Here is a 23,728-nt window from a genome sequence, read left to right on the forward strand (position 1 = left end):
CATTTAAACAATAGTTGATGACATCTGAATATGTAGTTCTTTAGTTTTAATTAGCTGTAATTAACCAGGTTTTATGTGGGGAGATCCAATAAAGGTGAACACTGAAAAAAGAGAACTGGGATGCAACCCTAAAAAGTTCAGGAACTATCAGTATGTGGTAACACTTTACATTAAGTGTCTCCAATTACTGTGTATTTACATAGTAGTTACTTAGTAAATACATGTGTACTTGCACATCATTACAATGTTATTATGCGTAGTTATAATGTACCTACTGTTTAAATCGTTTTGCACGTTATAACCCTAATCCAAAGCCTATCCCTGACTCTACACCGAACAATGACTCTAACCCTTTTCTGATACAATTGTGTATAAATCATGCAGAAATATTTACACATTAAGTGCATTGTACATATGCATAATAACATTGTAATTATGTGCAAGTACACATGTATTTGCTATGCAACTACTATGTAAAAGCACAGTAAATAGTGGCACTAGTGGCACATAGTTCAGTTCAAACACAGAGCATCTCAGTTGTGTTATTAAAGTTCCATAGCTGCTGCACCATCAGCCTACAACACCTGACCTTTCTAAAACTGCACAGATAGAAGGAATCGTAAACTGTTTCCAATCTAATTGCAATGAACACCAAGTAACAAGACTGACGGCAGCAAATCAAACAAAAAGTGCAACAAATAATATCTGTCCTGAAAGGAAGTCTGGCAACTCGAAAATATGAGCCAAAAAGTTAACTTGTTGTTGAAGTTACTGCAGAAAAGTTGCCGCATACACACTTTGAAAACAGCCGAGTCAGACTCACGCTTCACAGGCAAACTCAGAGTGTCGTCAGTAAAATAAAACCCTGGGGGACCCTGGAAATTACTTTACTGATAGAAGACAAAAAAACAGCCACTAACAAAATGTGCTTGCTGTATGACACATAATATTTCAACAAATTGAGAGCAGGAGATACACTACACCAATATAGCAATGAAGAAAATACAATATTGTTGAAAGCAACATTGAATATCTAAAATGTAGCTATGTTCATTAGGACAATGGACATCCTTATTACTGTACATGTGACCAGGTCACTTCCTCTTGAGACTTAGAAAGCACAACCTTTGACTTGGCAGTTTGTTTAACAGGATACTAATGTGCTGGAATTCTGACAAACCCATAACAGTGATTAGTTGACTTCTCATAAATTATTGTTATTATTTTTTTTTAAATCAATACTTTACACCAGTTTTTCCTGCATAAGGTATTTAATTGTGCCAGTGATCATCTCAGGATTTCCCTAAGTGGCTCACCTGGTAAAAGAGTGGTGTGCAAGGTGAGTGATAGAGTCAGCAGAGTGCAGGTTTGCATCTTGGCTGGGCAAACTCATCAGTCTTCACTGGGGATTCCAGAGGGGGCGTCGCATTGGCTCTGTTGCTCCCATGGGTTAAGGAGGCAAAATCGGCAGAGACTGTTTCTCCTAAATCGCTACTGGCCAGGCACCTGGTAACGGACATCTGCAGGGCTGGCCTTTGTCCTCCAGAGATGTGTAGCTCACTGATATCCACTCTCGAGTTCCTGGGTGTAAAAGAGGAAATTGGTTTGGTTGTGGGATTGGAGGATGCCAACTGAACCTTCAGTTCTACTGAGCTGAGTGGAGAATTGCTGCAGTGAGGGAACGTGGACATTCTAAATTGGGGAGAAAATCGGAGGATAAAATAACTGGGCACTCAATTGAAAAACAAAAAAATGTTTTGGACTTAGAAGTGACCAGTCTGTACTTGGACTAGACTTTTTCTCTGAGACTTTTCCAAAATTGACTAAAAACTAAATATACTGCATGATTAAGTCCTGTTATGTTTTGGTGTTTTAGATTGTATTATAACATTTAAATTATGAACTCCCATAATTTCTAACAAAGTTTTAAAAAATGTTGGATGAGTAAAGGTTGCAAACTGTACATATATCAAGTTTACACTGGGGAACCCTGGAATGACCGTGGAATCTTCCACAAACCATCATAAAATACAACAGTAATGTATTAGACAAAGGGTTACAAGAGGTATACAGTTAAAATGTGTCCGAGGTAGAGAGTGACATTATGATAGGATGCCTGTGGGATTCCCACGGTACAGAAATGTATTTCCCTGTATGTTTGTGGGAATGGATGGAAACGGAAATTAAACTGGCAAGAACGGGTGGGACCAGGAATAAAGAGTTTTAAATCTCACTGGAATGGATGGGAGCGCGCATAACTGAAGGCTGCAGGAACAGGTGGGAGCACAACTGAAAGCTGTGGGAAGAGCAGTACCAAACTTTAGTTTGTCAGACGAGCTACAAGAACTTTAGATGCTGTAATATTAAACCAATCAATATGAGCTGTTGTAAAATTAAACCAATCAAATGCATACTCAGACTTCTGGGTATCCATATATGTACCAAGACAGACACTATAACCCTCATATCAACGACACTCATTTTAATTGACACACCCTATTTAGTGATGTCATTGGCCCACCCATTCAATACAACCCCACTGCGTCTTGCTATCATTGATTGCAACCAACATGTACAGTAAAACTGTAAAATAACCCATTTTAAATATGCCAACCTCAGGTTCAGGTTGGAGTTTTTTTTTTTCTGTTGTCAACACATTATACATAATAAAAAGGTTGAAGTAGGTTTGTGTGGTTCTTATTATTCTTGTAATAGGTAATATGGCAGTAGTGAATGACATTTTAAAACTTCAGCTGGGAACAGGATGAGAATAAAAAACAAGAAGAAAAGGGTAACCAGAAAAATATCCTGCCTGAAATGTATATCATACAGCGAGAGGTTAAAAGAAATCAGTCTCTTCTCTTTTTCTTAACTATCACAGGACAGGATGGGACAGGAACTTTTTTGACAAGACGGGATAGGTTGGGAATTTAAAAAATATATATGTTCGGAACAGTACGGGATGGGAAAGATTCCGGTGGGGCAGGATGGCAGCAGAAATTACGCTGAAAAAAAACAGTGGGATGGGACAGGAACAGTTATGATGCGACAGGATGGTACGGAACTCAAGTTTCATTCCTGTGTCATTCTCTAGTCCGAGGTAGTATTCACTGATAATAAAATTAATAATGTGTCAAATATTTTGGTTGCTGGTCTTGTTAAATGTTGCTGGCACTGAAAACTCAGTAACATATATTGTAAGCATGGGGTTCTCTGCTTTTTCACTAGTCCTAATTGTTGCCATGGTTTAAGTGTAATATTCTGTTTCAGCTTTGTTATTGATTATGGCACACACTCAATCACTAGTAGACCGTCTGCATTAGCATACTTTCAAGTTGGCAGATGCAGTATATCTTTGAAAAGTTACCTTTGTTGACCCTGAAATAAGAGGAGGCAGACTAGATGAGTAGAAGTTCAACTTTTTATATACTTGCTATGAATGATTTATAGTACAACCTAACTGAAATGGTTTATGATTGAGATGATTATTTTACCACAGTATATAAATTATGTGGACTTATCTACATATTTAACTGGTATTTATATTAAACATGTTCAGTAGTTTATTTTGTTTCCATTATACATTTAAATAAATGCATGTTTACACATTAAGATATGCACCATGAATCTTAATCTAGTTTTATTATAATTTATTTAACCTTGGCAGGGCCAGGCAGCTCTCACTGCTAGCCTATTACCATTCTTCTATAACTAGTCATAGTTGGTGATTCTTTCAATTGCATTTGATTATTTGCTAAAGTGTCTTATTTTACCAAGTGCAATTTAATTATAGATCTGTAATAAAATATTATGACATATATTGATATGTGAATGGGCAAAAATCAGCTATAGTGAGACAAATACTATCTAAGTGCAGCACTGTGCAGTGATCTATCTTTAAATAAGATTAAATGTTAGAAGGCTACACATGAAATGAACTATGATGATTCAGCTTATTATCTCGCCATTAACCATGGAGAGTGACACTACTAAATTGCACCTTTTTTAAGTTAATTAACTAATGTCATAGTGTATACCATCTGAAACAAAAACGCCAAGTTATCAAAAGTGCCCAGCCATTTAAAATGGAGATATCAAAAGCACAAGCTAAGTTTGAAGAAACAATTGGGGAAACCTTGGCCAGCACCAAGGAAATAGGCACAACTGTCAAAGCGGTGGGGGACAAGGTTGCCCCAATTGTTTCTACTTACTTGCTTTGTTTTTTTTAAGGAACAATAAAAGCGGATGAAACACATGAAAAACACAAGCCAAGTTAGCAGAAACAATTGGGGCAACACACACATCACAGGAATAGGGAAATTGTTCAACCTATATTGAGGCAATGTATTGCCGTTTCGATAGGGTAAATGTAAATAGTAGCCTAGTCTGTTGAAAGGGTTAAAATGTGAATGTGTATTGCGTAGCGGTTATGTAGTTGGAGTTAAAGTATGACTAGTTAGGGTTCAAATCCTGCCTTTATATATATATACACACACACACACACACACACACACACACACACACACACACACACACACACAAATATATAGCAGTGTGGAGTAGTGGTTAGGGCACTGGACTCTTGACCGGAGGGTTGTGGGTTCAATACCCAGTGGGGGACACTGCTGTTGTACCCTTGAGCAAGGTACTTTACCTAGATTGCTCCAGTAAAAACCCAACTGTATAAATGGGCAATTGTATGTAAAAATAATGTGATAACTGTATAATGTGAAATAATGTATAATGTGTTATCTTGTAACAATTGTAAGTCGCCCTGGATAAGGGCGTCTGCTAAGAAATGAATAATATTTACAATTGTCAGTTAATAGTCCCTAGTCCTGTACAGACATTAACTAACTCACTTCATCATCCCTCTCTATTCAAGAGCTTTAAACATACAATTCCCACCTTCGTCTCACCATTCTTCCGCCGGCTGGGAATGATCACCTCTCTTGATAATCCTGTGACTGGGTAGCACATGTAGGTTGGGGAACTGTCTCCCCCTTCAGGAACAGTAGGGCACAGGTAAGTTGAGGAAATGGCTCCCCCTCCAGGAACAGTGGAGCACAGGCACGTCAGGGAAAGGGCTCCCCCTCCAGGAACAGTGGAGTACAGGTAGGTCGGGGAAAGGGCTCCCCCTCCAGGAACAGTGGAGTACAGGTAAGTCAGGGAAAGGGCTCCCCCTCCAGGAACAGTGGAGCACAGGTAAGTCGGGGAAAGGGCTCCCCCTCCAGGAACAGTGGAGCACAGGTAGGTCGGGGAATTGGCTCCCCCTCCAGGAACAGTGGAGCACAGGTAAGTCGGGGAAAGTGCTCCCCCTCCAGGAACAGTAGGGCACAGGTAAGTTGAGGAAATGGCTCCCCCTCCAGGAACAGTGGAGCACAGGCACGTCAGGGTATTGGCTCCCCCTCCAGGAACAGTAGGGCACAGAAAAGTTGGGGAATTGGCTCCCCCTCCAGGAACAGTGGAGTACAGGTAAGTCAGGGAAAGGGCTCCCCCTCCAGGAACAGTGGAGCACAGGTAGGTCGGGGAAAGGGCTCCCCGTCCAGGAAGAGTGGAGTACAGGTAAGTCGGGGAAAGGGCTCCCCCTCCAGGAACAGTGGAGCACAGGTAGGTCGGGGAATTGGCTCCCCCTCCAGGAACAGTGGAACACAGGTAAGTCGGGGAATTGGCTCCCCCTCCAGGAACAGTGGAGTACAGGTAGGTCGGGGAAAGGGCTCCCCCTCCAGGAACAGTGGAGCACAGGTAGGTCGGGGAATTGACTCCCCCTCCAGGAACAGTGGAGTACAGGTAAGTTGGGGAAAGGGCTCCCCCTCCAGAAACAGTGGAGTACAGGTAAGTCGGGGAAAGGGCTCCCCCTCCAGGAACAGTGGAGCACAGGTAAGTCGGGGAAAGTGCTCCCCCTCCAGGAACAGTGGAGCACAGGTAGGTCGGGGAATTGGCTCCTCCTCCAGGAACAGTGGAGCACAGGTAAGTCGGGGAAAGGGCTCCCCCTCCAGGAACAGTGGAGCACAGGTAGGTCGGGGAATTGGCTCCTCCTCCAGGAACAGTGGAGTACAGGTAAGTCAGGGAAAGGGCTCCCCCTCTAGGAACAGTGGAGCACAGGTAGGTCGGGGAATTGGCTCCCCCTCCAGGAACAGTGGAGCACAGGTAAGTCGGGGAAAGGGCTCCCCCTCCAGGAACAGTGGAGCACAGGTAGGTCGGGGAATTGGCTCCTCCTCCAGGAACAGTGGAGTACAGGTAAGTCAGGGAAAGGGCTCCCCCTCCAGGAACAGTGAAGGATGGCCCTGCTGCGCTTTGACAACCACCTCAGCACAGTCCGGTATTGTTTAATACAAAGATTCCTTCTTCTCAAGTGTCCGGTTGTAAACAACAATAAAAGATTATAACACCCAAGGGTCTCTTTTTCCCAAGTGTCCGTTGTAAACAATAATAAATGGTTATACCACAAAATGGTCTCCTCTCTTGCTTGTCTATCTCCAGACCGGGAGTATACTGTCTTTACATATTAAACCTAGCAGTGATTATACCCACCCACTGTGTCACGATAAACAGCACAGTTCTTACACAAACTTTTACATATAAACACACAATGATCGGTCCCGCTCGGGCCGCGTGTTGCTCAAACTACTCACTCTAACACTGCTTCTCTCCAACACCGGTAACCCTTTCACAGGCTTCAATAGCAGTGAGTCTCCCAGCAGAGTCAGGGCTGTCTCCCCACGGCAACACCCCAGGCTCTTCTGTGCACTTCCTTATATACTCCCTGGCCCCGCCCCTTTTGTAATTGCGGTGCTGGGCATTCTGGTACCAGTAGTTTTTACACTGCCTGATTTCCTTAAAGGGCCAGCGCCCTTTTCCCTCACAATATATATATATATATATATATATATATATATATATATATATATATATATATATATATGTATATATATATATAGATGCACAATAAAAACACAACAGTCTATACATCAATAGCTCATTGGGCACATACATAATGTTATTTACATTTTAAATAGTGAGCAGATGTTGATTGTTTGAGTAGTATTGTTCCTTGTGATAACAAAATACTGACCTAAAGTCATGTGATTTTATAAAAACGCCAGGTGCTCAGTGTTTGGTATTTGAGTTGAGTTGAAATTGCCAAAATGAGTTGATTAAGAATCTGTAAAAATAGCCATTTGAAAAGACATGATTTTAATTAACGCAGGAACAGCGAAAGATACGACCATGCCCCGCTTGAGTAATGAAGATCGCCTGGTTGCTATCGGCATGATTGAAGGCGGCCTGTCTGAGAGAGAAGTTACCCGTTGAATGAGATGTTCTGCTTCATCAATCAGCAGACTAGTCCAGAGAACCCAGGAAACCGTCTCTGTGAAGGACAGGCCACGTCCTGGAAGGCAGAGGGTCACCACACCGGCCCAGGACCGTCACATCCGACTGATCCATCAGCATAATCATTTTCAGACTGCAGTGGCTACAGCACAAGAAATTCCAGGAAGAAATAACTTGCGCATCAGCCGAATGACTGTAGCTCACCGTCTGCACAAAAATGATTTGCATGCTCGGAGGCCGTTCAGGGGTAACATGTTGACAACTGAGAGACGAAATTGCCATCTTCTGTGAGCCAGAGAACATTTGGGGTGGCGGCAGAGAGAGTGGTGGAGTGTTTTATTCACCAATGAATGCCGTTTTGCCTGTGACAGACGTGACAAAAGACAACGTGTGTGGAGACGTCGTGATGAGCGTAATGCTGACTATTGCGTTGTTCAAGCCAACCAGTGGGGTGTTGGAAGTGTGATGATGAGGGGTTGCCTTTGGTGCAGATTGAGGGTGACCTTACTGCTCAGCGATACATTAACAAAGTCCTTGAGGCAACAGTTTTCCTGTTCCTGCAAGCCAATCCGGAAGTGTCAATTTTCCAGCAGGACCATGCAAGACCACACAGTGCTAGGATTACAATTGAACGACTTTGAGAAAACAATGTCAAGGTCTTGTCGTGGCCAGCTTTTTCTCCTGACCCGAGTCCAAAAGAACATCTGTGAGACCAAATTGCCAGTGCCATCAACAAGAGACAACTGCGACCAGCCAACTTTCCCCAAATGGCTGCAGCTGCACAGGAAGAGTGGCAGAACATCCCACAGCAGTCTATCCAGAGGCTGATCAGGTCTATGCATCAACGCTGCCAGGATGGTGTTAATGCTCAGGGAGTGTTGCGTTTCTTTTGTGCCTCAGTATATATTGAGAGGAATGGTAGTTACTCGCGCCAAGTTATCAGCGAAGCGTGATAACTGCCAGACTCTCTATACAGCAAGGATAGTTTACGTGTTTTCAGCAGCAAAAGTAAATCAGCCAAAAGCACCATTTCACTTTTAATTTGTAGTTCCCAAAACTCTTAGATGAAATATAGAAAAAAAGTCAATACCTGTCATACAGTAAGAGAAATAAGTCACCAAAGTAAGGTAAAAATCGCACTTTTACCCACGCATATGTATATTATAGGACATCCGAGTTTAATGATAATTAACTTGTTTTGTCAACATGGAAATATACTAGGGAACACACTTATTGTGACATCTGTATCATTTATATTAAATGATTTATTTCTGTTTTAAAATTGAACATTTGCCTGCAATATATATATATATATATATATATATATATATATATATATATATATATATATAAAAAAATATAAATACAGGTCTGGCATGATTGGGATTTGATGAAACTATAACCTTCAGTTTGCAAGCGTGTCAGTGCTACACGATTAGTTGAGACAAGCAGTGTTTTGAAAGATTAAATCAGCCAGAGAATTCTCGGGACCTTGTTATATTTCGGAGATCTTTCGAGTTATCATTCATCTTCTTCATCATCATCATCATACTGAGATTCTGATCTTGAGCTCTGTAACTTTACTAGCAAATGTTGTCAAATGGAAGGGAGAACTTTGTCGCGTGAAAGTTAGGTCGTCTGCATTGCAAGCTGCATTGGAAGCATGCCTTTGGATTGATTCCCACACAGGGTTTATATTGCAAACTTTAAAATAAATTAAATGTATTTTATTTTATATGAATGACACTTTCATTGAACACACATACTTTTGCACACACAACTTTAACGTGCATATATATATATATATATATATATATATATATATATATATATATATATATATATATATATATATATATATAGTGAAGGGTTTTAGTCCTTCAGGTTCTTTTTCAGCACTTTAAATGACCCAGCCACACACAAAACTTGATTTTTAAAAGCGCTGTTGCGCTATTTTTTTAATAGTCACAAAAACCAAAATAAACAAAACAAACACTTAGCTCTTTCTTGAGCACTAACTAAACACAACACTGAACCTACCTAAAAAAACAGGACAGCGAAGCTGTTTACCTGTGACACAAAACATTGAAACAAACCAAAACCACACAGGTTTACACTACCTTTTCTTCTCTTTTTCTACGCTTGTGCACACAAACAAGCAGGCTCCTATACACACCACACAGCAGCCTAGAACAGACTGGCTGCTCTCTTTAAATACCCTGCACCTGGCTCTGATTTACAATGATCACCAGGTGCAGGGGAAAATTAACAAATATAATTAAACAATAATACAAAACAATTACATCAAACCAGTGTGCATTTGCACATGTTTTATGCAGGGAGGATAATAACCCCCTCCATGCTGTGTTACAATATATATCTATATATATATATATATATATATATATATATATATATATATATATATATATATATATATATATATATATAATGTATATATGTGTGTGCGTTTATGAGGAAAAAAGTTACATGAAATCAAAAAATAGAAGAAAGTCTCGGTTTACCGAAAAGCACAGTGTGGGCTATTATTGACAAACACTACTGCAACTAGCTCCAGGGATGGAAGACCAAGAAAGATTTCTGCAAATTCTGGAAGAAGAATCATTCGAGCAACCCAGCAAATACTTGATTACTGCAAAAGATTTGACACAAGAATTGCGAGAAGATGGTCAAGAAATTCCCAAGAAAACAATTCAACAATACCTTAACAAGATGAATGTCCGTGGGCAAAAACCAAGATGCAAACCTCTGTTAAAAACAATAGACAAAAGAAAGTGATTGGAGTTTTCCACTGAATACTTGAAGAAGCCTGATGATTTCTTCAACCAAATCTTATGGTCAGAAGAATCCAAAATATAACTTCTTTCACCAAGAAAGCAACAATATGTTTGGAGGAAGACATGAGAAGCATTTAAAGAAAAGTTCATCATGCCCACTGTTAAACATGGTGGAGGTTGTGTGATGGTATGGGCTTGTATTTCTTCCTCAGGCACTGGCAACCTTTACATTGTAGAAGGATCATGATTGCTGCAAAATATCAAGAAATGTTGCACTCTCATTTGTTAACCAGTGATAGAAGGCTTATTGGATGGAAGTTTGTATGCCAGCAGGATAATGACCCTAAGCATTCTGCGAAGTCAACAAAGGAATTTCTAAAAAAAAAAAAAAAAAAGGAGGATTACAGTTATGGATTGGCCACCTCAGTCCCCAGAATTGAATCCCATCGAGATCTTGTGAATTGACTTTAAGGATGTTGTTGTAAAAAGGGAACCAAAGTCAATTGCAGAACTCAAAGCTGTATGTGTTGAAAAATGGGCACAAATATCTCCGGATATATGCCAGGTTTCAAAATACAAAAAAAGACTGCTAGCTGTAAAGGAGGCAAAGGGTGGGCACACAACATACTAATGTAAGGGTGCCCAAATACCTTTGTCAAAGTATGACATTCGTTTGTAAAATGATAAACTATAATTGTTATAATTTATTTTATTATTATAAAGTTGAATCTCTAATTTATATCTTTCAATAGAACAATTAGAAATGATAGAAATCACTTTTTTCTCTTTTTTTAACTGCCCAAATACTTTTGTCTGTTATATATATATATAGAGAGAGAGAGAGAGAGAGAGAGAGAGAGAGAGAGAGAGAGAGAGAGAGAGAGAGAGAGAGAGAGAGAGAGAGAGAGAGAGAGAGAGAGAGGGAGAGGCTATATACCAAACATTTTCAGTAATAATTCACCATTGAACAACCACTTGTCTTCTGCTTGCAGACTCAGGTCTATTCTTTCAAGGCAATACCTTCACAGCTGCTACAACTCACTCAATCTGATACTTAAAACTGTACAATTCTGTCTCCGGAACAGCGTTCTTACACCTGGAGCAGTTTCACAGCTGCAGCCTGTTCTCTGGAAAAGGTAGCCCCGGGTGTTTTGTCTCACTGTGGGGAATGTTCCAGACAGCTACCCAATTGGTCAGTAAGTTCTGTGAGATTTGTTCAAATTTCAGTACTATAACATCAATAACAATGACTGAAACACTAAAAACAAAAATAAATCAATTTTTTTCTCTTTGACTTATAGGACCAGACTTTTCCAAAATGTTCAACCCAGTATTTAATTCCGTAGAAAAAACAAACAAAAAAACTACATATACTACAAGGATAGTACTTTATTTACAAATACAATATAACCTCTTAATGGATTTGTTGGGCCTCAAGCTGCATCCCCTGATACTGTACCCTATCAAAGAATATTTCACATTTTCTCAACCAATGTTTTTAATTTAATGAGGCACTTCCAGCCACTCATTAATTAGTCATAAGCACTAGCACATGCTGTTATGAAAAGGTCAATTGGCATCAGTTAATTTGTCAGCAGTACCCACAGATACATACAGAACTAATATGGTCTTTTAAGCTGTTGTGTTGCATAGCATAAGAAAAAGAAACTGAAGGGACTGGAAAACAAGTATGGCAAATTAACATTCATTTGCTGTGTGACATTTATCTGTAATTCAGATTTTCATTAACCAAAAAATGCATACAAAACTGTGCTCTAAGTATTATAAACAATTAAAATCCTGATTCCACAGAAAGGGGAAAACATGATCTCCATATACTGTATTAGGTTGACAAGACTCAATACAAAAAGAAACTTACAATGCTTGTGATAAAGGTTAAAACAAAGTAATCTGAAGCAATCCGGGGAATCTGATAGATCAGGATATACATTTTTTTGTTTTTGTTTTTGTTTTAGATTTAGATTTAGAAGTTATGTAATGACTTTTGAGTGTATGCCTTCCAAACCATCTGGATTTTTTATTGGATCTTCCTCAATGCTTGATTTCTCCTTTTTTATTGCTTTGGAAATGAATGTTCAGTTACAAATCCAAATTGATTCGGTGATGTATGTGTTTTTTATTTTTTCAATAAGATGTTTACAGTAGAACTTCAGCAACAGATAATTCAACCATATAACCTGAACCTGAAACTAGATTCCTGTATCAGGTCGGGTTTGGGTCGGAATGTGAACATTTTCGCTGTTTGCGGTTCGGGTGCGGGTCAAATAAATGTAATTCTAGGGTCTGAATTTGAATCACCAAAAACGTTTTCTGTCCTTTCAGGGTACTCGTCTGTAACCCTTTACCAAGTAACATATTAGAAGGTAAATGTACCGGTATTTCCTGCAATAAAGCAGGAGGCGATTAGGGAGGAGTCAGCTGACTAAGCAGTGTTCTCCCTTGTTTGATACGTCGCAAGATCCTTTTATCACGTCTGCTTGGTGATATAATTTTTTTTTGTGAATGAGGTGAATCAAAAGATAGCGCAGGGTTTATATCATGTAGTGGATAACAGTGCGAGATTGGTAGAGCTATCTGTGTGTGAATGTGGGAGCGTGAGAGAGCCAGTCGGTGCAGACATTAGATAAAGGACAAAGACCTCCGGGTTCAGGTTGGGTTGCAGATCTTATTAAAGCAGGTCGGGTCGGGTTGCGGGTAAGAAGATGGTGTTGCAGCGGGTTGTGGGTTCGGGTCGGGTCCTGTTGTAGCGGGTCCGAGAGGGAAGTGTGTCGTTAAAATCGGACCTACGCAGGACTACCTGAAACTCAAAATGAATTCCTTAAGTTAGGAACATTTATGTGGCAGGCCAGGGCCCTGCCTGTAAATAATATTGTTTTGTGGTGGTGGTTGGCAGGGATGGGGTTAATTTCTTATCCCTGCCAAAATAGATGTGAGAATGTGGTTGGAGCTAATTGAAAAATTGATGATAATTAGGCTCCAGCCACATGGTATAAAAGGGAGAAAAATCATTTGTTTGAGAGAAGGAGTTTTTGGTGAGTGTTTGTGCTGTGGTTATTTTGAAAACTTTGTAGTGAAGGCTAATGCCCAGCCTACAGTTTTTGGATATTGTTTAAACCTTTTGTTTTGGCCCTTGATCCGGTTATTTTGTTCTTGTTTATTGTGTGCAAGACCTGTTTTTGTTTAACCTTTTATTTTTGTTCTGTGAGCAGTAGTGTTTTGTTTTGTATTTTTTATTTTATTTTGTGTTTATCTTGCTCTTATTGTATTACTTGTATTGTAACGCTTGAAATGTTTTTGCTTACGATTGTAAGTCGCCCTGGATAAGGGCGTCTGCTAAGAAATAAATAATAATTAAAATTGTGCAGCAGTGCTTTAAACAGCAGTTTCCTTGCCTCTGAGTCTCTGTCCCAGCCGATGCCATCTGGGCCCGCAACGCTACCCTGTCACAATTTACAACAAAAGGCATGTTGTTTCTGATTGACTAATGGTAGACCTAATTGAGCAAAGATGCCTTGAACTTACATAACAGGATCACGCTATCGGACCCAAAATGTACCTAAAACCTGGTTTTAAAGTTAAAACAAAATCTCTTAAATGAACAGATTCAGTCAATTGGTTTAATTTAAACTTTTTTTTTTTTTTATAGAAAACAATCCGTAGAAGTTTAAATTCTTCTTATTGTTCTTCTTCCTAAAACTCACTACTCCTCTGAAATAGTACTCTTTTTGAAAATGCCAGGGAATGATTAGCTGTCCAGTGCCTTTCAGATGCTCTTGGATCAAAAAATATCTAAATCCTAAAAATCTGTGTACCTTGCACCGTCCTGAGGAGTACCCTAGTCCACAGTCAGCCAGGCTAATCAAACTCAACAGGCATTAATAGCTAAAGTATATTTGCCAGATGACAAAATCTGTGGTCCAGACACCTGCTGGTGACAGCTGTCCATTTGTTATTGGCTGAAATTCCCAATCCCATTCTCTAATTGTTCAGGTTATCTGTAACGCCAACTATGTGATCGCCCATATGCGTGTGCCATTTACCATAGATCTTTCCACAATGCCTTCATTCAATAGCAAATTACTCAATGTGGCAGGTTTTGTATAATACCAGGGTGAAAGAAAGCATGGTTGGGCATTATTTTCATGCAATTATTAGCGTCTTTATTGTTTATCTAATATAGATCTCGTATCATAAACTGTGTAATGATAAAAAGGACTAATGGCCAATTTAATTCACAAAACTGTGGTTAAAACAATGAAACTTGGCAGGTGGAGCACAGGTTGGAAGTCAATATTTTAGAACCATATTCTTGTGCTGTAGTAGACCCTGCAGCTGCAGACTAACCGGCATTAGATGTCCATCATTCAATTTGTCTCCAGAAGGACTTTCATCTCCTCCACTGCTTTTATTTGCAGTCCCCTGGGTGAAAGTGCATGGCTTTGTTACAGTCCACTCTGTGGATTCCTTCTCTTCTAAAGATGCAGGACTAACAGCCAGATATATAAGCCCTAAGCTTACCAATACCTCAAAGAAGTACTGTAATCATAATACAGACTGAATTTACATCAGGATGGACTTTGCTCATGTTCACTTTAAGAGTAAGCAACATGGGTCTTTTCTGAGAAGAATAAATACATTTAACTTTTATAGTTGGGAATAAAACAGAACGGAGGTTTCATCAGAATTATTAATTTACAATAATATTGTTTTATTATGCTGATAAAACTTGGTACTCTAAGGACAGTAATTTAAATAATATATAGCAAAGTACAAAAAAAAAGTTGCTTGAGTGTTTGTTTTGAACTGCAAAACTTGAATTGCTACTGTTGTAAAGAAACTTTTTCAAAACTTAAAAATAAATATATGTGTATTTTTTATTACATGTGTATGGATTTCACATTTTTGCACTAATCTATAGTTCTGTACTGTTGTGTGTTCTGGGTACTAAACACAGTCCACCCCACCTTTACCAATGCTGTATCATTATATTTACCCTATTTAACTGCAGTATTGTAAGTGTATATTCCTGTTTTACTGTATGGCAGTGATACTTTGTATACAGTTAACTGAGCATGTGCACATTGTGAACTGACGTAAACGGGCTCGGGCGCGTTGTCAGGAATGTGAACGCTTTCAATACATTCCCGCACTGAAACGACTACAAAAAGGGAGACTGTAAAGGACTATTTTATGCTGAAAAGAACACGGCATTTGTTAAATGTACGTCGATAATGATTTCTGTTCAGTTTTCAGGTACGCTAAAATTACATGTTGATGTGTGAAGACTAGGAATGAATAATACAGTTTTCAGCATGAATATGGTAAATTGACTGCGACGTACACACAGAATTTAAGTAACAATTATTCCCATTTAATTTAATTCAATTCAATTTAATTTAATTTAAAAGGAAAAGAGGTATTTTGTAAAAGTGCATCACTCAGCAATGATTACCATTTACTGCACATTTAAATAACATATGTTATAAACTGATGGTTCTGTGGTTTCTTATTCAAGTAAAACAATTAACTGTTGGCCTGAATTAAATGAAGCCTCAAAGAAACGCTAAATACTAAGGACTGTCGCATGTGTTACCGGTGCACTAATATTTAATAATAAGAACTGAAGTCTATACACTATTTAAGCGTATAAATATTCGTGAAAAACAGGTTATATGCATAAGCGGGTTAGACTATAGTAGCTGAACACTTGCTGTATATAGTGTTCTGCGTTTGCGGTTTATTCCGAAGTTTACCGAAAAATTACAGGATTTTATTTTGACTCTGACATTGTATTAAGCAGACCTACAGTACACCGTATCCTAGGATACAGCAGACGTTTAGAAGGAGGCTCAAATAAAGTTCAAACGTGGTTCTCTGTCACTTCACAAACACACTATCACCTGATTATGTTGGCCAATCAAAGTCTGATTATTGTGGCAATTGCTGGGAGTAGTAACTACTAGCTTGATCAAAAACTAAATTGAAATACTTGCACAAAAATATAATATTTTTAGTGGATGACGAATGGGGAGAAAACATAAATCAGTTTATGAATACTCAAAAGAAAACAAATGTTTCGAAGTATACAAAAAGCAAAAATAGCAGAAGTGGGTCAGATGAGGCAGAGGATGCATAGCGCTGCAAATACTGCTGCATCGAGGTACATGTTCGCACTGACAATAAAAGAACATACTGAAATATAAGCGACACGTTAAACTAAAACAAGAACGTGAACTGAGAGACTAGCAATCCATTTATGCAGCTTTTACGCACGCTTTAATAAAAAGAAAGCACAGAATGAGTGTGTTATGAGTTTGTCAGAGCGCTGTGCTTTGCTGGACAGCCACTGTTTATTGCAGAGACGTGTGTATTGGTGACTTTGTGCGACAGTACTGTCCATCAGCTAAAACACTGCCTAACGCCGACAATCGTAATCGTAAATATTTGACAGAAAATGGTGATGCGTTAGTTGGTAAACTTATATGGAATGCACTGATGTAAATGTCCAGTGTGATTTTTGATGCGTCTCCCGATGGCTTGCACTACCCAGTTCTGTCAATGTTCTTTTCTTTTTATGATTTCCAGGTGAATAAACCTGGCTTGTTTTGTGTTGATGTCATGTTCATACCTTCTATAGATACTATTTCTGTCAGCACAGCGATTGCCCAAACGTTCGCAAAGTACCAGCTAACTTGGGAAAACGTGGCTTCGACTTGCACAGATTCTGCTAATCATACATGCCAGGGAAATTACTAATCAGAAACCAGAACTGCTACACATCATATTCCACATGTAAAGTGTGTATACTGAGACCCCCCCACCCCCCATTTTTACTTATGTTTCAATTAGAAACATTTTTTTACCAATTTTATCCCTATTTTAATATATGTAAAATAAACTCAGAAACATTCCTGTTTTCTTTTTAATGATAAAAACCAAAAACGCGGAACACTATGTATACAATATATTATTGAAACCTGAGTTGCTGTTATGCTAAAACATAAGTATTTGAAACAACAACAATAAATAAGGAATGCAGTGATAATTGAAAAATATTAGTAATTGCACAATAATAGTGAATGTATTACCTTGATGCACAGTTTCTGCCCAATAACCAGTTTTTACCCAACTTCTTTTAACTAGATTCTATTGGAATAGTCAGTAATATACAGAAACATTGATTCTAGTAGTTTGTTGAACAGTCTCCCTTTAATAACTAGCTATTACATAAGTACCCAAGAGTACATGAAAAGTGCATTCAGTACAACATCCAGTATTAAGGAATAAACAACTATGTCTTGCAATTATAATAGAACAGTGAATTTGTATTTTTTTTTTTTTTAGCAGTTTCTTTGTGCTAAGCTGTTGTGAAGTTTATTTGAATAGTATCTTGCACACAAACCGCTGGGATCAGTAGGGTTGATTATAATTTTCTTGAAATTATACAGGAACAGTGATTTCATTAGTTTGATAGACAGTTTCTCTTAATACTAATACAAAGTAAAAGTTCTTTAACTATTACAATAGTATCTGGCACACAAAAGTACTATGGAAAAAAAAAACAGTACAGAACAAAGGTAGAGGTAAAAAAATACACATTATTACTTTAATTAGGTTTAGCCTATTAGCCTAAGGTACAAAGGAAATACCATGTAAATACATAAAATACAGGTTATTATCTTTTGAATGTGCTGTGACTTTTACCAACTCCTAATGATCCTTAAATAGTTTCAGGTAATTAATTACATAATACCTCTCATATTTGGAAAGTACAAAATGAAAGTTAAAGGTTTTTAGTCATTGCTGCTACATTTTCATTCAGGCTCTGGTACTCTCCCGCCTAAACTACTGCAACTTCCTTCTGGCTGGCCTCCCTGTGTCCGCCACCCGTCCGCTTCAGCTCATCCAGAACTCCGCTGCTCGCCTGGTGTTCTCTCTGCCTCGCTTCTCCCACGCTACTCCACTCCTCCGCTCACTCCACACGCTCCCGATCACCGCTCGCAACCAGTTCAAGACTCTTGTACTCGCCTACTGATGCCTTGACCAGACTGTATCCAGTTACCTCCAGACCCTCATCTCTCCCTACACCCCCACCCGAACTCTCCGCCTGCACCAAAAGACTAGCTGTACCTCCTCTATGCTCACCTGCTTCCAGAGCCCGCTCCTGTTCCTTCTCCACCCTCGCCCCGCAGTGGTGGAATGACCTTCCTATGATTGTCAGGACTGCCCAGTCCCTGACCACCTTCCGGCGCCTCCTCAAGGCACACCTCTTCAGACAACACCTGTAAAACTCAACTCTTCCCTTCTGGGCAATATAGCACTCTGCCTTTAATGCACTTTAACTTGCACTTACCTGCTCCCTATTTTACTGTATTTAATCCTGCACTTAATCCAATAGTATTTTGTATTTCACCTGCACTTGTATATAACCCTGATGTATATATCAACACTTATCTGCTCTCGAACTGCCCAATATCAGATTGTACTGTGTTTTTTATTTGCTCTTATTAGGACTGAAGTCATTGTATTTTGTACCTTGCTCTTAATTGTACTGTAATTCTTGATATGTATTTCAGTATACAACTGTAAGTCGCACTGGGTAAGGGCGTCTGCTAAGAAATAAATAATAATAATAATAATAATAATAATAATAATAATAATTTTGGCAACAGTTGTAATGAACAGTTTATTATAATGCTTGTAACTCATGTTTGTTTCAACCTAGTTATTATAAGACATATAATAAGCTGTCGTCAGGTGCAAGTGGTGTGGTGTAATTAAATGATTGTCCAGACAGTATGTCTCCCAAGAACAATCCGTGTTTGTTAAAAAAAAAAAAAAAAAGATCCGCCCCTTTACCAGCGATGGTATCAGGGGGTACACGGCGGGCTTTGCAAACCCAACAATAATAATAATAATAATAATAATAATAATAATAATAATAATGCAAGGGATCGTGTCGATCCAGTGCTGTCAGTGCACGCAATGCTGATAGTGCGGCGCTCAATCCTCCTCTGCAAAATAGAAAAATAAAAACAAAACAAATGCTACAGGCACTGGCCATCTGGTCACGTTCGTCAGCGCAAGACGCCGTACTGACGTAGCTGCTTCCCCTTTGTACCCACAAAGTCCTCCATGCAATCAACCCGTCACCATTGTTTTTCCCAATAGGGTGCTGCCCCGCAGCTGATTGCAATAGAGTCTTTCCAGGTAGGTTCAACAACGCGCTCCCCCCAATATGGAGACCTTCTGGTTTCCGCCTACCGTCAAGGCAGTCCATCTGGGAGGTAGCATACCACCGACCTTACACAGCACTCTTTCCGATTGAGAGAGAGATTTACAACATCGATCCTTTCTCTCTTTATCACATAAGCATATACACTTTATTTCAATTGGACATATTGTGAGGGTGAACCCCAGACCTTCAGTGGTGTTTGGATCCTTATTAAGCCACATATAATACAGTGTAAAACAAATATATCCACTTTATTAAAAGAAGACCTTTCGAGCTGTACACAATAAATTAATCTGAGCACAATCAGAATGGTAGAAAATAATAATAATAATAATAATAATAATAATAATAATAATAATAATCTGTATGGCTGTTACAGCTCATAAACAGGGATTTCGGTAAATGCAAGCCACACATGTGTGCTGCGTTTCACACTCTCTCTGTACTCTCTCTCTGTACTTTCTCTCTCTCTCACACACACACACACACACTATATGGGCAGAGCTAGCACCACCTATCCTTAACACTAGAATAACCATGTTTGTACGCATACCTAGAACAACCATGAGCGGTCAATTTGACCGGCGTATTAAAAACAACATAAATATTATAATGAAAGGACAAACAATTGAATATAAGTTGTAGTTTTATTCAGGAACCTCATATAAAGCATCTACATAACTGAAACATTGTAAATAAAACGGACATTTGAACATAAATGTGTTTATTTACAGACATATTATTAAAATAAAGCGCAACCTCAAACAACGGTAAAAAATGAAATAAACAAATACTTTAAAATAAATTTGTGTATATACAGGTATATCATGTACATACAAAACTGTACTGAAACGATGTAAATAAGTATGTAACGGGGAGACTTGTGCTGACTCTTCTGACGTGTTCATAGTGCTGCAGGGAGAGGGCAGCAGCTCGTCAATATCCGCCTGTCAGTCATGGCAGTGACACGGAGAGGGGGGAGAGTGGGTGTGCGGACTTTCCTTCTCTCTGAGTGGCTGGGAGGCGGGTCTTGGGGGAATTGCTGACCCTATAAGTTTCATTCTGCTGTTCCCTCAGGTCTGCCCACAGAGACGTAAACGGCGTGCGGAAGCGCTGGAGGAAAATCAGCCGGGACGAAAATCCCAGCAAGACAAATAAATAATAAAAGAAAGAAACAAAAGAATTAGCGGTAGCGGGGAAAACTCTTGGGCAGCCCCGATAAAGTGTATAGCAGGCTGAGGGAGCCGCTAAGGTAGGACGGAGACCCGGCCCGTGCGGGTAGCGACGGTTGGGGTGAAGCTGCCGAGCGCAGCACTTTTTATTTTGTAGTTTTGTTTACTGTGTTTTGTTTTCCCTGTTCCTTTCGCCTTTTGATTAGTGTTTTTGTTTATACCTCTGTACCCTGTACCGCTCTGGTATAGTTGTGGCTCTGTCGCTACCATAGCTGGTACGGCAGGCCACAGACAACAGCGCCCTCTGCGGGCTGAACCAAAATCAGTTTCTAATAAAACTGGGCACCTGTGCGGTGTTTTCAGACTCATTTCTCTGTGTCCTGTGTCAGTGAATCACCCACCACCCTTCCACAAAGTATAAATTTTTTTTTTAAATAAATGGGTTTATATTGCCGACATAAGAAAGCACATATACGCAATTGTTTACAAAGTCTGTGCTGTTACAAATCACACAGATCCTGCACTTTTCAACATATGCAGTGCACTTACTGAGACTGTCTTTGCGCATTTGGCACAGCTATCAACAGTAACCCAAGCTTCTGGCACCAAATGCTTCATGGGCATACACTGGTGCAATGAAAGCTTCTAATTCCTCTAAGAGCATTGACCAGGGATCATCTTGTAGTTGTCGCTGGGCTTCTGCTTCAGTACAATGTTGTATGTGGTGAAGCACATGCATGTCAATCATTAGGCGAAAATAACTCAATGCGCTCTCATCAATGCTGCGTTTTGTATATGCCGTGGGCTCTGGAACTTCCCTCACAATATTAAGTTCCCCCCTTCTACCTGCAGCTTCAACATCAGGATTTATAGTGCTCCAAACAGTGCCATCATTAGATCAGAGGAGACAGCCGGGCGCAGTGAGCTGTCAAGGCTGATTGATGGGCTATCAGGAGGCTCATTGAAACAATAGAAATGTCAGAAGACCGCTCACTTGATATAATCAAACTTAAATACATGGTGGCAAGCCCCAACCGATAAATACAAATAATACCACAACATTTGATTGTTATAATGTGTTTTATATGTAGTGGTCAATTTGACCGCTCCTGGTCGGAATAGGTATGACAGTATTTTATCTCCCTAATTTTTGCAGCTACGTGATTCTTTCTTTGTCAGGGTAATTAGTACATATATTTAGGAAAAGTCAGGAAAGCACAGCTCTGTACCTTAAACACACACACACAGCAATTTAAATTTAAATTTCAAAAATGGTCATTCTAGTGTTAAAGGAACAGGAACCATTACAATATGAAGGTTACGTAAAATACTGTAAGTGTATGAACCAACATAACAGGCTGTCATAACATTTGTATTAACCAAAAAATAATAATAATAATTTGAAAATTCAACATTTCAAGTGCAGTGCTTTTACTGTAATTATAGAGCTGAATTTAATAATACATGTTGTAGCATTATAGTAATAAATGCTGTGACAACATATTTTAATACGTATATGCATGCTGTTGGTTTTCAAAACAACCGTTACTGGCACTCCATTGATTTTTGTTTCTTGATAAACAGTGCATTCTTATTTAACATTATGATACACATCACTCAGTATGTTTGGTCTGGGCAGGAATAGTTTGACAGGTATCAGCAGTGTAAGGTCAAAAACAGACAGCCTAAAGGTGCTGACCTGAATCTAAGATGAGCTGGATAAATCATCACAAACCCTAGAGGGTTTTGCGTGACATTCAAACACAGGACACAGAGGTCTTAACTACACTCAACAAAGTGAGACTGTCCTTTTTAAATGGATCTGTGGAGCCAGACTGTAACACAGCCACTTAACTGACTGGCGGAACAAGAAGAAGAAAAGGGCAGCCTTTGTAATTCTTAATGTTCCCCGACTGGCTGACATTATAGATTACCTCAGTTCATTGAGCGCTTTCCCCTTTGACATCTGATGCAAGTTTAAACCTCTCTGAAAACAAAGTGGTTGTGAAAGTTTAGTTTCAATAATTCCAGACAGTAGTAACTATTCCCCCAGCTTCTGTGGGGTTTAGGGAGTTGTCAATGTATTTATTTTAATGCGACACTCAATATGTCAATACTGCACTGCAATTTATGATGCTGTAGACCTTTTGTGATTCCTAAGTGATATATATTATATATATATTGTAACACGATTGCACTCACTCGGGTTCGTGCCCCTTTAAAAATACGACCCAGCACACACAGAAATGGATTTTTCAGCGCGGTTGCGCTATATTTTTTAATAAAGACAAAATAAAACAAAATACAAAATAAACACCTAGCTCCTCTTGGAGCGCTAACTATACAGGTTATTCCCTGACTAACTTGCAGGACGGCTAAGCCGTTTACCTGACACCACAAACACAAACAAACTTCACGGGTCTCCAGCACTTACTTCTCAGGACTGCTCGGAAGCAGAGCACCTTCCTTCTGCCTCCTTCTACTCAGCAGCCTCGAGCAGACTGCCTGCTCATCTTTTATACCCTGCACCTGGTTCTACAATTAGCAAACTAAATGAAACAATAAATCAATACAATCAAACAATTAACCAAAAGGTGCATTCTCACATGTTTTTTCTTGCAGGGAGGTTTTAACCCCCTCCCTGCCGTCTCTCACAACCCGCTATATTACAATATATATATATAAGCAAATGCATTTCAGTATTATTTTTAAGTACTTTTTATTATATGCAATAGAACGTTGCATGTTTTAAAAGGTACTTTGTAATGTAATTAGAAATGTATTACAGTAATATAGTATATGCAGCACATAAGGTAAGCAACTGAATATAACAAAATTGACTTATAGATGAATACTGAGTGATATCATTTGTAGAAAAACACCGCCCGTCTGCCTTTCTCTCCAGCAAAATAGTCAATAACAGCATCATAGCAGCATGGGTTTTTTCTAGAGCCTTAACAACCCCTTTTTGCAATAAGAGCAAGATTGCTTAAGCGTTCCTGATCTGTGGTATTCCTTGAATATGTTTTGCTTTGCTTTAGGCAAGAAAATCTCTGTTCACAGCTGCTGAAGATGCAGGAACAGTACAAGACCCCTCAGACGGTAAAGCTGGCACATGGCTTTGTCCAAATTGAAGTTCTTTAAGAGAGAGCAAATATCCCATTACC

At 39.2% G+C, this 23,728-nt stretch overlaps 1 protein-coding gene across 1 annotated transcript in view; it reads right to left on the reverse strand.

The window, feature by feature from the left end:
• Window positions 1-2,230: 2,230 nt before the first annotated feature.
• LOC131737095 (mucin-13-like) overlaps window positions 2,231-23,728 on the reverse strand; it is a 54,146-nt gene continuing 32,648 nt past the window's right edge. Inside the window, exons 2-3 of the mRNA XM_059023762.1 lie at window positions 4,920-6,215; window positions 2,231-2,265 (exon numbers count right to left, since the gene is read on the reverse strand). Coding sequence (XP_058879745.1) covers window positions 2,231-2,265; window positions 4,920-6,215 — 1,331 coding nt within the window. The remainder of the gene's footprint in view (window positions 2,266-4,919; window positions 6,216-23,728) is intronic.

The sequence above is a fragment of the Acipenser ruthenus genome, chromosome 1 (assembly GCF_902713425.1).
Source record: "Acipenser ruthenus chromosome 1, fAciRut3.2 maternal haplotype, whole genome shotgun sequence".
Taxonomy (NCBI): domain Eukaryota; kingdom Metazoa; phylum Chordata; class Actinopteri; order Acipenseriformes; family Acipenseridae; genus Acipenser; species Acipenser ruthenus.